Source organism: Spea bombifrons, chromosome 1, assembly GCF_027358695.1.
Source record: "Spea bombifrons isolate aSpeBom1 chromosome 1, aSpeBom1.2.pri, whole genome shotgun sequence".
NCBI lineage: Eukaryota > Metazoa > Chordata > Amphibia > Anura > Pelobatidae > Spea > Spea bombifrons.
In genome coordinates, this window is record NC_071087.1 from 41,592,670 (window position 1) to 41,610,673 (window position 18,004).

Here is an 18,004-nt window from a genome sequence, read left to right on the forward strand (position 1 = left end):
AAAAGAGCCAGGTATTACGTACAAACCTGCCTCAGTTACTTAATTTTAGGAGGAAACATCAAACCTCCATCATCCACAATACCTATTTTCAATGATCAAGAAAAACATTTTCAGTTTTAATGCAAAGGGTAAAATTTCCTTCTTGACTCCACATACAAAATTCTCCTTGGAACAACACATTTGCTAACTGTAATTGACATAGTTATGTGCACAATTCATTACCTTATATGGTAAATGGTGAGCATGTACTATATTTTTCTGTTTTTTTTTTTTTTAATTTTCTCTATAGTCACAAATATTGCTATTGTTATTGGCTCATAAATAGAATGGAATAGAAAATATTTAATGGTAGCAATATGCTGATTCTCTACAGCTTAAGTAAATAATTAATGATAGTCTTGTAAATAAAAGATTTCTCTTGTAAATGATGAAGCAGAAAATAAATACAATAAAAACAATTTTAAGCATCACTTGTATCCTCTGATATGATGTGAGAAATCCAGTTTAAAACATTTGCTTGTTAATATAATAAATCCATTTACATGGAACAGAAATGTTTAAATAATTTATGTTTCACAGAGGCGACATTTTAAATAAATATTTTAATTTTATTATTGACATTTACAGGGCAGAAAGCATACTGGTATGTTACAATTGTATCAAAATTTTTAAAATATGTATGTTACACAAGTAACAGATTTGTTTAAGAAAAGCATTTTCTTGCGTTCCCTGAAAGTAAGAAAACTATACAGCATAGGAAAATATCAATATCAAAAACATAGCTGAGATAAAAGGCAATTATAAAAAAAAATCCACAGTACAAAGAATCACTAGTGATTTCACTCTCGAATTTAAGTAAGGGTTTTCGGCAAAATCTAGGATCTTTATTATTATCATTGTTATTATTATTATTATTGTCCATTTTTGCTTCTAGACTTCTAGACTCCAATTCATTGTGTTAGTGTCTCTGTGATATTTGGAATTGTTGTTCTTATAAAAATAAATCTTCTCTGTCCAAGTAGCATAGGCATTCTTGAAATACAGCTTATTTTTTTAACAAAAAAAGTTGGGGTGCATTAATAATTTCATAAAATTGTAAAGAAGACTGTGAGCCTGTTACAGTCTCTTTCTCATTAACACGTAATGCACCCTTGGCAGCAACACTTAATGCTATGCCCCCTTGTGCAGACACTTCATATAAAATAAACTGGAGGTTCTAGATACAGTAGAAGTTCTTGTGAAGACTGCATTCAGCTTTCATTTCTTCTGAGTATCAGGTCCTCATCCCAGAGGAGCCACAATGGTTTATAAACACCCCCATAATTGTAAAGCAATGATACAAAATCATTGTGCGACATCTGGCTTCTCAATGCAATTGCCAAATATACCATCAAACAAACAAAATACTTCAAATAAAGTAGTACAAGAAATTGAAATGTTGCACACTGTAAGTCAATATTGGGTAATGCATGCAGGAGAATGAATAATGAACAAAATTGCTTATTTTCATTTTTGTCCTTCCCAGCAGCAATATGGTTATTATTTAAATGTGCCTCCACAAATTAGGAACTTTCACTGGCCTGTTCTTTAAATGGAGACATTTGGGTGTAAACAAACATACAATGTTTGAGTGTCATAGGATTCTGCATTGTGACAGTCCAACTATGCCTAAACATATTGTTCTGTTTCCCCATCTTTGGAAACCGGCTTAGATGTACTCCCCCGGTTTTCCTCATTTACATTTGCCGATACCTTTTCTGGAAGTGATGCCAAATCTTTAAAAACATCTACATAATGCCCAAAACCTGGACCCCAGTTCAATAGATTGTCCCAGTTAAAATTACCAGCTTGCTGGCTAAGCTTCATGGGTAACGTATTTTCAGCTGTTAGAGTGGCTGTTGATGTCTGGACATTTGCAGGCCCTCCTTCAGCTCTGCGGCCAGGGTATCTCCTAGGCTTTAGTCTAGCACCATAATTGTCTTCATCATCAGCATCAGATTCATTAACTTGAGTTAATTTTGGCATCCTTGACGAATACACCACAGGCTTGTCTCTGTCGTATTCCATCTCTGAGCATGTAAATGACTCATGGGAATCACTATCGGATGATGATTCTGGGGCTGGGATTCCATCAGCTGGATTCCTTACTCTTGAAAGTGGTCTTTGACAGTCTTCTTCAGAAGAAGATCTCCCATGGTCTGCACTACAGATACTTGGATTTCTAGGTCTAGGGGTATTAAGTCTTTCAACCTCTTCTATTGAAAGACCAACCGGTGGTCCACTCTCCATAGGAATTTGTCCTATAGGTTGCTTAAGGCGGCTTCCTGGTCTAGAACCATGGCCTGCCATAGTCTGGGGACTTTTGCTTCTTCTTCCTAAACGAGTGGCATAGTTAAAGATACCATCATTATGCATCTGCATATCTAAAGGACTGCCTTCTCTTCTTGATAGATGCAGCTCACGTGCTGGACTGCTTCTGTAAAAAGTTGATGATTTAGAAAAGGGCGCTGGACTGTGACGGGACAGTGGATTCGTTGGAGCACAGCCTGCATGACCCAAAGTAGCTGTTCTAAGCCCCTGGCTATATGAACTCTGATATGTTAAACTACTAGCGCCCAGAGGCAGTGGAGATTGCCTTGCAAAACCGAGAGGGCTGTGTCTCTGAATGGAGAATTTTGGTGTGTGGCTTCGGAATTGCTTGTAGTGCTGGATTATATCTGCATCTGAAGGCGCAATACTGCTGGCATTATCAATATCATAATGTTCTATCTCAGTTTCAGGGAGTGCCATGGGAGCACTAGGTATTATTTCAGAGTTATGGGGTATATCAGTCTCATCATAAATCAAATAAGGATTTTCTCTTTCAATTATATCAGGTTTAGGGTTTCCTTCTGGTTGTTTTCTAATAGTCATGTCATCACCATATGGTGGGATATTGTCAGGATCATCAAAGGCCACATTCTCACTTCCCTTTTTCTTCTTTTCTTTTGGTTTCTTTTCCTCTTTTGGCACTTTTGCCTTTCTTCCTCTGCATTGGTTACACAGGATCAAGCTAAGAACCAACAAGGCTAGAATTGTAGCGCAGCTGCCTACAATAGCTGGAACAGCCCAAAGGGGGAGAGAAAGATCCTCTACATGTGTATTCAAAACACATATGTGTCCACCATGTAATCCACTCTTGCATGTGTTACCTTGAGGGCAGACAACACCCAAGCAAGCTACAACAGTTTCACAAAGCTCTCCTGTGTATGACTCAGGACAGATGCAGGTAAATCCAGACTGAGAATTGGGTTCACAGCTGCCACCATTTTGGCAAGGGCTTGAGGAACAATCTCCAGGAGGAACACATGTATATGCATGCCATTGATTTATGCACATTAAATCTCCCCAACATGGATTACTGGCACAAATATTAGGACCTCTGCATCCAATTTTAGTAGATGAATCCGTCTTGGAAATGATAACCATATTATGTTTTCCGCTGAATGGCAACATTTCTCTGTTGTACTTGATATAGGCAATGCAGCCATCAAAACCTATGGAATAAAACAATAAAAAAATTGGTAACTGCATTAAGAATATGTCAGCATATATCCAATGGCCTAAAATCAAAGATAACTATTTTTAAGCAATTACATTTCATAGTTGTATTGTTTGATACAAATAACTTTCTTTATTTTTTCTTCTCCTTTTAAACGAAACAAATAGTTTAGCAAAGAGCAAAACTGATACGATGAGTAAAGTTTCTAGTGAGCGTTTCTTTCTTGATGTCTCAATTATGCCGAGTGACCAAGAAATAAGATAATCCCTCTCAAAATATATGGCAAGGTTTCTTGGTAACCTAAATCAAGACATGCAATTAAGTTAAGGCATTTTCCGCAAATGGAAACTAAAAGTGATATCCAGGAAAGCCATACCCAAATACTAGTGCAACGTACCAATTAGACCCTGTGTACAAGTGCAGAAGTGCAGCTTGGAAAAGGATTTCTGAAGAAGACTAGCATTTTGACCACTCAACTTATTCTAGCTAGATAATTCGTGTAGTGTTCTAGCATGCAAATTATTTGAAATAGTCACCTTAATAGTAAAGTATGGCATTCAAATCTTCTTTAAATAATGTTCAATTATAATGCATGATAACATTTTGAGTTTAATATTTAATAGAACTGTATTTATATAGTAAACCTGTAAGCAAAAAAACTCTTTTTTTGTCTCTAATTGTGAAATGTCCTTGTTGTGTCCACCTATTGTACAGCGATATGTGCTCCTTCATAAACTAAATAAACAATAATGCATGTAACAAATCTGAATATTTACCATTATATGTACTCTGAGATGCCTGTCCAGGTAGATTTCCTCCGAGTTGCAATTTAAGAACATTAAGGCCTCCAAAATCTTGTGTTGCATGATGAATATCTTTGCTGTGTGCTTTGTCTATAGTCAAGGCAGTTATGGAACCGTTCTTCTCCATAAGGAGAGTATGCCAACGGCCATCAGCTACATAGGCATCTGGAATGTTTCTTTCCACTTTTCCTGCTACACCGGCATCGGATACATAGTGTATTTTTCCATTTTTAAACTGCAACAACAAAGTCATTACAGACATTACACCCTTGTGATACAAACTGTCAAACATAAACCTTTAATCTATGATCATGCTGACACTGATATCGCCCCTTTCTATAAAATACCCTTTTAAGGAAAAGCTTTGAAATAGCAGAAAAATAACTTGCCAAAAAGAAAATAAAGAACATTTTCATCACCGCTCAAAGTCATCGGGTGAGTCTCAGTGGGAATAATTAATTAGCACAGCCCGCAAAGACAGGGAGAAGGGGCTGTTAAGTTATAAGTATGGGGAAATCGCTTTGCCAGATGTGTGCTCCAGTTTCACCAATGTATAAAAGGCTGTTACTTGGTCAATATTCCGTTTCCTTTACTTACCAAGTTAGCCTTCATATTCAGTTAGGAGTAAAGTTGCTTTGCTTATAAATGTTGCAATGGAAGCACTTTCTAAAGATTCCAGCATTTATATTCTAATTTAATTAAATATTTATTGATGATTACTACCTCAAGTAAGGCTATTTTAGAGCCCTAAAATTGGGAATAATGTCTACACAAACATCAGTAAATGTTAAATTGTCTAAATAAAAGAAACCTCTTGCAACATCTCTAAACTCATCCCTAAAACAAAACTCTCCCTTTTTTCATTTGAAATATCAGGAAGTGTTGTAAATGTTATACAAATATCACAGCATTTGAAAATCAACCAATGATTGTGTTTGCCCGGTTAGACTGGTATATTGGCCCAATATAGAAAATTCAAAAATCTGAATTAAAAAGAAAAAAAAGTCTTATTAAACCAAATAAGACGCCTAAAAAAATAATAATAAAAAAAAAAAAAAAACCCAAAGAAACCATTGTGGATATTCAATAACATAATGAATGAATTTTCTAATAAGTGTTAAATAGAGGATTAGACAACATCTGTCTGGCATATAATACCCCTGTGTGCAATACAATATTTCATCTGTGTTCTGTTTTCTAGTTCCAAACAGAGTGAGACGAAGTGCGTGATTTGGGTTGGCACACCGATTCAAAGTAAAACACAGCAAATTTCCAAAATTTGGGATAAGGACTTAAAACATTTCATTCAAAACCCAAAACACCAATTTTCAGCTCTAAAATAAATACATATTTCACCAATGAAACTTGTAACTGTAAAGAACTGTGGAGATTTATGAGACTAAAGAGAAATTGCTGTTTGCTTAATAAGTGTGATATGTGATCCATCCTCTATTTTTTCCATATGAAACAGAAGATTTACTTTTGTTAGAAAAAAAAAGATTTGCTGACGTTTTTTGTTTCATTCACATGCAAACATACGCGTAGATAAAGGTTTTTTTTTTTGCATGTAACAATGTTTTACTTTCTTTATTTCTGGCCCTTCCTGGCACAGCTAAGCACCTGAGTTCCTGTGGGAGTGTGTGCAGATTCCTGATTCTGGTGACTTACTTTCTTTATTGTCATTATAGAGAAATAAAAAGATATATTTGTAAAAATTAGGTCTGTGAATGAAAAGGCACGAAATAACGCCATAAAATGTGGTGCATATGTTATATGTGTAAATATTTGGTAAATTTGGGAGAGGAAGTATATTTATAGAGTGAAGGTAAGTCCATACTCAACCACTTTTTCCTCTGAGCACAACCGACTTCTCTCCCACTCTCTGTTTTTTGGCATTTATGGGTATAGGTCACCCAGTTGATGGAGTTTTAGGTGGGGCTGTCACAATTACCAGCTCCTCTGAGGCATTTCATACGAGGTGGTCCTTAGAGGTATTGTGAATATTGGGAACTTGGTCCCTCTGCTGGTGGATGGAAGACCCACTATGTTGGGTGGCATCGAGGCCAGTGTTATGCAGAAGGATACATTTTCCATATGGCAGATGTTTAAGCGGTCTTAAGAAAGGGCTACCTCTCTCCATTCATTTGGTTAAAACCAATCTACTAGGCTAATAGCGACATTATGACGTTTTATTTTCTGTATTATATATTTACATGGGGTGGTATTATGTGGATTAAAGCACATATAATGGCTGTAGTGTACTTTTAAGGTAAAAAGTGATTTGTGACACAGCAAAGTAGCTGGGTTACACACAGCTTCTGTTCATTTTATACTATTTGAATCATTATATTTATTTTAATTCCACATATTTTTACTAAATAATAATTCACAGTGTAAAGTATGTATACAGTATATCCTATTAGCCAACGCCATGTTTCTGACTGGCTCACAAATAATAAAATACGTATTGCCAACTACCAAGAATGAAAGAGAGCAGCATTACTGAATTAACCCCAATGTAAATTCAAAACGTATACAATCTGGCAAAACTATAATTGTATTTATCTCACTCAATCAGAAAATCCTTCAAATCAATAAACAATTCACCTATTAGATGATATCATGGAAATTCTGAGAATACATTTCTGACTTTACAGATGCACGAAAACGGTTGTATTAATATACAATGGACACATATATTTACACATAAATATTGGGAAGCATCCCAGAAATCAAGGAAGCCTGGACCTTTTGGCTAGTGATCTATCCAGTAAAATGGCTTGCCAATATTACTGTACTTCTCATTTAGTATTTTTTGACAAGGCTGACTGAGGCTGAGCCAGGGAATAAGCTTTATCAGATTCTTTTGGGAAAGGTAACTGCAGAAAGAATCATTTTTTTTCTTTTACAGGGTAGACTTGGAAATGTTGCTTAAATACTGATCTGGAGAGTTTGTCATCTTCAAAAAAACAAAAAAAGGTAAAACTGCTATGTTGGGATTGGATACGGTATACTATGTTTTTAATATAGGAATTTAAACATTCTTTTTAAAACTGGATCCACCAAAACGTATCATTTCCCCAGATATTACATTTGTTGTTTAGTGATTAAAAGAAAAAAGTATGAATGAATAAAAAAAAAAAACGCATTCTTATACAATGGGAGCAGCCATCTTAACTTTCTGTTCACAAGATTTGGATAATTAATCATCCCATTACGTTTTCTGCCTCAACCACTTTTCCACCTGTAGCTTCTATAAGGTAAAATAGGCTACTACCTTTAAACCAAATATCTCCAAAAAAAGTTATACTGATTGAAACATAAGAAGCACAAGGTTATTTACCTTCACAATAGTATAATTGCTGATTTCATGGATTTGGAGAAGTATGCCATTCTCGCTTCTTGTCCTAAATTTTATTTCCAAATGATTGGCATAAATTGACTCTGAATCCAAGCTGCGAGGCCTCATCAGATATTCCCGTTTCTTGGTCTGACTCACAGAATATTCAAGATAATCTTTGCCATCGAGAGACAAGGCCGTGTCTGGGCTAATGTCTGAAAATGAAGGAAACATATGTGCATTAACAAAATTTGAAAGAACGTGAACTTGGTGTAACTTGGCAGTTAACGACCGATAGTCCTAATTTGTTCAAGGCCTAATTGCAGGATTTGTGTCCGATAGTCCTGGTGCAACTGTGCATATGCGTTCTTCAAATTGTATAAAATAAGGGTATTTGGTGGGTGTGTTGTGTGACATGATTTTTGGGGTACTTTTATACTTTACATTACTTGATATTGTGTCTATGCTGGCCATTTTCCTTTGGAAAGCATACTCATTAAATAGCATTTTAAAAGTTAACATACATTTTTCACAGTGCTTCCCGGTAAAGCCATCTTTACAGTTACACTGCTGCCAGAACCAATTATCCACACAGGTTCCTCCATTTTGGCAAGTGGTGGTTGTACAGGATCCTTCTGATCTGGGACACCTTAAAAAATAGGGAAAAAAACACCAATTAATGTGAGCTCCTTAGAATGTACGTAGATTGTACAATGAGCATTTGATGATATTCTAGAATGTATTGGGGTTCTTATTGAATATGAGTAATGCGGTCTGTATTGTATGATGAACATCTGTATGATATTGTTCCACTGCAGCCTGCAATGACACATTAAACAATAACCAGTTGCTAAATTATGTTATATTCTTCAGTTCCAAAAACATACCGGTCTAAAATTCCTTGTGCTGTCAATGCTTGGCTGGGTTCTAGAGGACGCCCGTTCACTGCAAATTCCATTATACAACCTACAAAGTCATGGCTTTCTACTTGTCCTTTCCTTTGTAGTATAGGTTCCAGAGATCTGATACCTCCTACTGTTATTCGGTTTGGCTGCACATCCAGCGTCCTGTTCCAAGAAAGAAGAATCATTGCAAAATAAATTATATTTTTTTCAAACGATTATGATCACGGTATAAATCACCTTTCTTTTTTCTCGACGGAAAAGGGGAACGATATGCTTATACCACATGCCTCATTATTATTTGTGTATCTGTTAATCTAAAACTGTTCTTCATTTTCTTCTTTTAGATAATTCAATATTCATACTGTGGTGGAAAAGCTCCAAAAAGATGAAAACGATTTCAGATCAGCTACAAATCTCAAAAATAAAACATTTATTCATTGTGCCAAATATGTCGTCTGTAGAAAGTCCCTTTAATATATTTGGTTGACATAGGAACTGCCTATTAAATACAAAGTTAACAAAACAAAACTCATTTCCTTATCATAAAAAAGTGGATATAGCAATTAAATAAATATTTCAAATATACAGTTTAATTTTTAGATTAGCAAAATTATTAATGAACAGATTTTGGGTTGCCTTATGTATACTTTTACAAAACAATATTTCCTGCTTAGAGGATTTTTTTTGTACTTCTATTGGGCATACCTAGAAATTCCAGGGGCAGGCTACTCTGAACTCTCCCCTCTTCTGGGGGTGTGGCTTTGTGAGGGGCAAGGCTTACAGGCCAAGTAGGCAGGGCTAGCCCCAAACAGTATTCAGTAGCATGGATGGTGGGTGGGGAGTGGGCGTGTCTAAACACTGCTCCCCCTGCATGGGGAAAGAGAGAAGTATCCAGGAGGCTAGGAAAAGCAGAGATTCACCTGGAGACTCTTGGTCAAACCCAGAGAGTTCCCCTGTATGCTAATGAGGATGGATCACTTGTGAACATTTAAATCAAAAGGAGCCCACAGTCTACCCTACACCTGTGGAATTTTAGTAAATACAACTTGACAATTAAAATGTAAATTTTGTGTATTGATTAAATTTCACATTTTAGGTTTGATTTTTCAGTAACTGTTGCAAAATGACACTTGATAGCAGATAACAGCTACAATGTAACGTTTTTATCTATAATCATTTTAAAATAAGTTTTAATAGTTACCAGTCAGTAGAAACAGCAGAGGTGCTGACAGTGCAGTACCCAGGCTCCTGGTCTTCTGAACACGTGTCCACCGTCAAAGATGCCGCCTAAAGCAAAAGGACAAAGATACATTTAAACAAATCTGCAAAAGCTCCCCACTTACATTTGGGGAGGATGAATTAGGATAAATTAAAAGGCCAATTCAGTAAATTCAGATTACTAACTTATATGTGGCATACAAAACTAGAAAAAACTATAAACGCCACAACAATTCCCCTCCAATACAATCGCAATGTCATATTAACATAATATAAAATCACTATAACATTGAGCTTTGACATGAACCACATATCTGTTGGTCTACAAATGCATACCTCCTAACCTGTTTTTTAGCAAACGGTCCCAGTTTCTGGTTAAGGTAGGCACCTAATCATTGGGGGAATGAATATGTACAGTATTTATAGAATATTTAATACCCACGCCAGACCAAAATATGCAAAACTGATTATTTTATTATAATTGTTAAGACAAATAAATCTACTCTGTAACTTATTAATTACACAAATGTTTTGTTCACAATCTATTTTGCAAAGTTCACCTAATCTAGATAATGCCTTATATGTAAACATGGACTTCTACAGTATTGTATTTGCATGAGAGTGCTTCTTTTCCTTTTCAATATTCTTGTTCCTAGACTACTCTTCAGTTTCCTCTTTCATTTAAGTCTCTTCTTGTCTATTCTGCAATATGTCACAAATGACAACATAATGCCTTTACCAGCTTCCCACAAGCTCCCAGTGCACTTTAGGAAATGATAGATATGAAATCCTGTGGGTTGAGGGTGGACTTATATTATACTTTTTTTTTGCATATGGAATTCATGTTTTTAATTCTAAAACAAATAACCTGCCACATAAAAAATAGTCATACATTTTTTTGGTAACATGGGAAATATTAAAATGATTATAATTAATGATTATAAGCTGGGTAGTAAAAATCAGGTCAACATGCCCCTTATTACCAAGTATCAACAATGTATTTAAGATAAAAAAACATATATACAGTGGATATAAAAAGTCTACACACCCCTGTTAAAATGCCAGGTTCTTGTGATTTTAAAGAATGAGACAAAGATAAATCATGTCAGAACTTTTTACACCTTTAATGTGATCTATAACGTGAACGATTCAATTGCAAAACAAACTGAAATCTTTGAAGGAAAAAAAAACCTCACAATAACCTGGTTACATACAGGGTGAGGTTGCCGAAGACAGTTAAAAGTCGTACACTATGGCAAGACCAAGCACAGCATCAGGGAGCATCTGATTGGCCTCTAAACGACCCCAAACATATAGCCAAAGTCATTAAGAACTATCTTTAGTGTAAAGAAGAACAAGGAGTCCTGGTAGTGATGGTTTGGCCTCCATAGACCCCTGATCTCAACATCGAGTCAGTCTGGGCCGAGTCTGAAGAGACAGGAGCAACTGAGGCGGCATAAATCCACAGAAGAACGGTGGTAAGTTCTCCCAAGATGTTTGGAACAGCCCACCTACTGAGTTCCTTAAAAAACTGTGTGCAAGTGTACCTAGAAGAAATTATGCCATTTTGAAGGCAAAGGGTGATCTCACCAGATATAGATTTGATTTAGATTTTTCTTCACTTTGCATTTTTTAACACTTACCTAAAGCATTTGCACAGTACTATATATATATATATATATATAACACTCTCAAAGGATGGTCAGCATCCTTTGAGAGTGTTTTGTATGGAAACTGCTGGTTACTAGCACCAGGCTTGGAACATTTGGAATGGTGTGTAATGGACTTTGTGAGTAAATATATATATGGAAATCTAGCTTGCATAAAATGCCACTTCATAAGTCACTCTTCAAATTATTGGGTCGAGATCTCAGGCTCTTCATAAAGACATAAACACGGTACAGATGGTTTAGCATATGGCCTAGTAAAATGGGGAGTGATGATCTACTTCTTAGAATTTATCAGAAAACACTTTATTTTCTTGGGGCTTGCATCATAAAGATTAAAGAACAGGGTGAGGTATTATATGGAAACTTTTTTGGATTAAAGTACAGGAAATATGCATAGTTTAGGGAAAATAAATAACTGTTAGAAGGATGACCATTCTTTCTTACAATATTCAACACTCAAATATGAGTTGTGGACACCATCACCATTCATATGTTATTTTAGTCAGTAATACTGAGATACATATGAAATGGTCTAAAGCAGTCTGGTCTATTTTAATATAAAACATTGGTAAGCTGTTTATTTTATTTTAAATATATATATATATATATTCTATTTTAAGGACAATATGTGTTGTTTAACAGGAAATATGATCTGTGGTTTCCTATACAGGATCTTCACCAAGCAAAGAGTATTTCACTAAGCAGGCCCCATGCAATGGAAAGCTGCGCTACGTTAACATTGCAAATAGAGGTTATACAAACAGTTTTATCACAACTAACTAAGTTAACTGTAACAAATGTTTAAATAATTTTGTAATCATGGAAACTTTAAGATCCAAATGTTATTAATCACTAATACTCTTCACCGTTCCATTTCTCTTTATAAGGTGAGTTTTCAATGCATTCCATATGTATCTGTTGTAACGCTTATTATAAAAAGGTATATGCTTTTCAAATAAATAGCTGAAATATTTAAATGACAGTCAAGTGATTTTGGTAAGAGTCATGTTGTAATATAAGCAGTTAAAATGTATCATTAATTGAATAAGTGTGCATTCCCGTCATTAAACCATTAACAGAATATACTGTTTCCTACAAAAAAAACTTTAAATCCTGAAATTCCACATGGAGCGCTGCTTCCACACAGATATATTTAATTTTGAGGCAAGGGAGCGATTTTTGGCCACAATGACTACACACCCAGGTTCTGCCCCCTTTAGTCTATCAGCTCATCCCCGTTCAAGTAGTCCTTTCCTACTCTTCAACTTCCTCCTCAAACACTGACTAGAATGTAACATCGTAAGAGCTCCTTTATCTCACCCACACACCTATGTTAATGGTACTTAAAAAATGAATAATATTTCATACCATCCCAGCTCTGCGTGCAATCACTGTGTGGAACTGTCCATCAGACACCTTCTTCATTGTTGTAAGCTTGTAGGTTCCACCACCGAGATTATAGGAAAATCGCATCCTCTCATCTACTATTTCCAGGGCCAGGAACTCTGCAGTATCACCAGTCTGGTTGTCGTAATTATAAAGAAGCAAGGCATTGTTTTTGATGGTAGAAAACTTTATGTAGATATAGTTATTGTTTGGATCCAAACTTGGGAATTCCATGTAGGACAGCTCTTCAAACCCATAGCTATTTAATTCACAGTGTTTTCCAAAGACCCCTACAAAAGAATAAACAATCAAAAATGAGACTTCTTGGTTTTATAGTAGTGTTCTCGTTATATACTTTCTCACAACAATCAGACAATTATAATCAATTTCCCTGTAGGTCTTGGCAGTACAGTAATTTGCTAGAATAACATAATTTCTACCGTTGAAGCATAGCTGAATCCATTCTCTGTGTGAAAATTTAGGAAGATTACGCTATGGTATATTGTTAACATGACGAAAGAGTTCATTTTATAAAATGATTTCCAGCTGTGTTTTATTTCAACCCTCCTGTATTTTCTTTAACCTCTACCGGTAACTTCATTAGCTGACCATGGTGAGGCTAAAACAAAGTTAGTACTGTGGATTCAAAAGTCAGGTAAAGTTCTTTGTATAAGAGATGGTTTCACTAGCCGGCTATGTGATAATGTTTTTCTTCCCTTGCAAGCAAGTCGAATGCCGCTTCCTACACTTCATTAATCATACGGTGTCTCTCATTCCTTCTGGTTTCTTAAGCTTACTTTCACATGGAAAGCAATGGAACCACTTCAAGCCAGAAAATTGCAGCAGATTCATTTTTCATTTTAACTTGTGCCTGATTTCTTCTTTTGCATATTTTCCATGAAAAGAAAAGAAATTAACGATGCATAAAAGTCGGGGAAGTTGGCTTACCTTTTTACAAAGTCCTGGTAAACCTTTAATCCTGTTCTTATACGTTTTAGTGAACTGTATCAAATAATCTAGTTAAAATGCAAAAAGCAGTGTCATCTGGAAATGTGAAGGGTCTCATTCATCTCCAATGGGAATACGCTGCGCTATGTTCCCTAATAAATGCCACCAATGCAAACGTGCAGTTGCAGAAAAATCTAACTGCTGCCCATAATGTACCAGCAATAAATAAATTAATAAAAAAATCTACTAAAACATTTCAATCAACTAGGTATTAAAATGTGTAGACGTTTACACAGCCATGTTTAAATAGATCAATAGTTATGTAGGCTGTTTAGGGAACTGCATCTAGCTATCCCTGCCAATAAATAGGCCTTCACCACCCCTTCACAAAGCAACTGCCCCAGGAGAGCTCCAGGTAGGCTACCCTGGAAAGTTTCCAGGTATGGAAATAACATTTTCAAAAACAAAACGAGGAATTTACAGCTCCTGCTATTGTGTTTGTGTGTGTTGTGCGGATTTCTTTTTCTTGTACTGGTTACCTTTATACCTCACAGGCAGATCCCTATGCGTTTCTTGTTGAAACCTTTGGGCAGTGGCGGAATTACCAGGGTCGCGACTGCGACTGGGCCCTGGAGTTCTGCCAGTCAGGGGGGTCCAAGGGGTGGCAAGCGGTCGTTTTCAGCAACAGCTTGGCGCCCTTCAGTCTCCTCTGCTCCCTGCCGCCGCAGTGGTGGGAGCGTGAGGCGTCTGTCTCGGGTGCCGGCGCTCAGTGTGACGTCATATGCCGGCGCTCGGCAGTGAAGCCATGCACACCGCAGCAGAGCAGGGAGACAGAGGCCGGGGCCTTGAGGGTTCTAGTTACGCCCCTGCCTTTGGGAGTTATTTATTTCCATGAGTTAACAGTCTTAATACTTAAAACTCAGGTTTGATATTTATAATTACATTTTTTATATTTTTAACATATATATATATATATATATATATTAATACTACTATAATATAAAGAACAGGGAACACACTACAGAAACTCCAATGTAAAACACAAAAAGGGCATTAGAACCATTAGCACTGTGAGAACAGATTGTGTTGGGACCGAACCTTCTGTGTTCTAGGAGCGTTCTTTGCACACAACTATGCTAGTTCTGTCTTTCACATACAATATTTCCTTGTTAATGATTTGTTTACTTTATAAACTTAAGAACATCTCCAAGATAACTAATTAACTGTCCTTTTTATTCATGCGTCCAAGAAATGCTGATCATAGAGTTGATAAATAAGGTTATATTCTTGTGCAAAAACTGGAAAACATACACTAACTTATGAGGTAACTGCCTTCCAAAAAAATATCTTCCTGGCTTAAAAGGGAATGGAAAGAAGTGATTTAAAGTAGTTACACTTCCAAAACGTATGAAGACATAGTTCTAATTATTTTAAAGGCATCTTTCTTTGACCTTCTCAGCTGTTTTCTTTCCAATACTTGATGATATTGGCATTTACGGAGTAATGTGCTTCCAAACAATTAAAGATGAGATATGATAAAAGGTAATACAGAAACATTGTGACTTCATAGTTTATTCCACTTGGAATGTTACCGGCTGTTAATGTTGTAGCATCATCTTTTTTTTTTATTGATCTTTTTTATTATAAATTTAGAAATGACCTAGATATATAACAGAGCTAGAATACATACAAATGACTAATGCGTAGCCGTAGCTGGAAAAAGAAATGTCATGCAAAAAAATAGAACTGTTTAAAAAAACAAATAGCACAAGTAATTTTTTTTATGTGATACTAGTAATAAAAATGATGAGAGTTTCCCATTAAACACTATTAATTAGATTAATAATGATTATGCAATTTAAAATGGCCCGATTCTTCAGACTGCATACTTTAAACATGCTGATTTATGTCTGCTGTAAATCACACAGACACACACACACATATATATATATGTGTATATATATATATATATATATATATATATATATATATATAACAAATATATCCCCCATAAACTATAATATACACACGCACACGCCGTTGCGATTTTTATACAGTCTGTTAATTGCATTCAGTTGTTCTACCTAATGTGAAAGTTAATGAAATGGGAAATGTGCTTTTAAAAGCTTTTTATCTCCCCAGAGAATTTAATCTTTTTATAATGGGTGCATTACACATGTTGAATGGGATTAATAATGTAAGAACGTAGTGAAAATTAGTGAATCTCTGTGGCTTGTTTTCTTTATCAATTCTACAAAATAGGCAGGAAATTGCGAGGCTACTGATGCATGTCATCTAGTTAATGTAAAATGCTAAAATAACAAAATACTTAATAATAACCTAATCTAACGTTACATACTTTTTACCAGGACCCAGTGACGTCAACCACTAGATGTATTTTCTACTCATGATTAACTGACAATAATTTTACCAATTGCTTTTATTTATATATCAAATTTACAATATGTTACTATGTAGGCATCTAGTTTACTGAATACATCTAGATTTACCTGCCATTATTTTACCAATTTAATTAGCACTTTTGTAGGTTGCCGGCAAATTTACTAAGATTTGATAAGTGCCGCAAGAAACACAAGGGATTATTTAAACATTAAACCCTATGATCTACCCATACCTTGACCCCATCTCACCTACAGCCAGCCACCATACATATACTGTGGTTACTGTATGTTTTATACAACTGCACTTTTATTATTCTCTCAGATGGAAAAGTACATCCGTTAATTCTTAATAAATAAAAATATACACACATACATACATATATATATATATATATATATATATACTCATTTTACTAACTGAGGACACAGGGGTTGAACATGTAGGATTGATGACTAGACATAAATGTATGTGACAAGAAGCAATATGGATGAATCTTTAAACTTACCGAAAGGGCAATGACAGTAATATCCATCCACTCCACTTTGGCAAGATCCCCCATTAAAGCATGGGTTGCATTCACAGTAATTAATAGCAGATTCACAGAGTTTACCTGCAAATGACAAAATTCTATGAGTATCCTTATATAGTCCCTTGTTTCACCAACAAAATATTTAAATGTACCATTATTTAGTCTCTGCTTCTTTTAAGAGCTCTAAGACTGCATATGTGCAAAAGGCCCCCCAGATAAGTTGCCCAAATATAGATCTGTTTTTTTTTTATATTAAAGACAGACTGATTTAACACCTGTTTAGATTTGTCATCCAAGTCACAAAATTAAAAGTATGCCGTTTTCAATAAACATTGCATACAATAGTTAATTTGCATTTAATTTTAATGGTTCAAAGAATGTCAGGCAAAATGGTCGGCCCTCGCACATGTTCACTTCATCAAATCTGGCACTCTTCGAAAAAAGTTTGGACATGCCTGACCTATACTATATTATCTGCTTCTGATTTATAAGAGACCAATTCTATCCACATTTCTGCAGAAAGAACCAATTCAAAACCTCAGTCTCAGAATACTTAGGTTCTTATATTTTGTTACTGCTGTGATATACAAACCCTCTAATATGCAGATTAACAGCAGCAATGTAAGAAATACACTATATGGACACAAGTATTGGGACACCTGACCATTATACCAACAGGGACTTTGATGACATACATAGACATTAATATGTAGTTGGTCCCCCCTTTTGCAGTTATAACAGCTTCCACTCTTCTGGGAAGGCTTTCCAGAAGATTTTGAAGTGTTTCTGTTGGGAAGTTCGTCCCATTCATCCAGTAGAGCATTTGTGAGGTTAGGCATTAATGTTGTATGAGAAGGTCTGGCTCACAATCTCCCTTACAGTTCATAGCAAAGGTGGTCGATTGGGGTTGATGTCAGGGCTCTGTGCGGCCCAATTTCTTCCACACCAAACTCATCCGATCATGTCTTTATGGTCCCCGTTGGTGAATACTTTTGTCCATTTAGTGTATTTCCAAGGATTTTTGTTAAATATGTATAAAACACATTAAATTTAACCATATTCACTTACTATATATAACATATGTATATATATGTATATATAACATATACATTTACTATAAGATGGAGGAGAATCACATTACATTATTATGCATTTTGATCCTAATTTGGAATTTTTAGTGTAATGGTAATTCCATATGTTAAAGAAAAGAAAGACTGTCAGAATGAATCATTTGGTAAAAGGGGAATGCCTTAGCAATATG

General features: G+C 35.5%; 1 protein-coding gene across 1 annotated transcript in view; it reads right to left on the bottom strand.

Annotated features, from left to right (window-relative positions):
* Nucleotides 1–587: 587 nt before the first annotated feature.
* Nucleotides 588–18,004, bottom strand: part of FAT4 (FAT atypical cadherin 4) — a 116,258-nt gene continuing 98,841 nt past the window's right edge. Inside the window, exons 10-17 of the mRNA XM_053461405.1 lie at nucleotides 16,720–16,824; nucleotides 12,846–13,153; nucleotides 9,791–9,876; nucleotides 8,572–8,751; nucleotides 8,209–8,333; nucleotides 7,688–7,899; nucleotides 4,318–4,579; nucleotides 588–3,536 (exon numbers count right to left, since the gene is read on the bottom strand). Coding sequence (XP_053317380.1) covers nucleotides 1,669–3,536; nucleotides 4,318–4,579; nucleotides 7,688–7,899; nucleotides 8,209–8,333; nucleotides 8,572–8,751; nucleotides 9,791–9,876; nucleotides 12,846–13,153; nucleotides 16,720–16,824 — 3,146 coding nt within the window. The 3' untranslated portion in view covers nucleotides 588–1,668. The remainder of the gene's footprint in view (nucleotides 3,537–4,317; nucleotides 4,580–7,687; nucleotides 7,900–8,208; nucleotides 8,334–8,571; nucleotides 8,752–9,790; nucleotides 9,877–12,845; nucleotides 13,154–16,719; nucleotides 16,825–18,004) is intronic.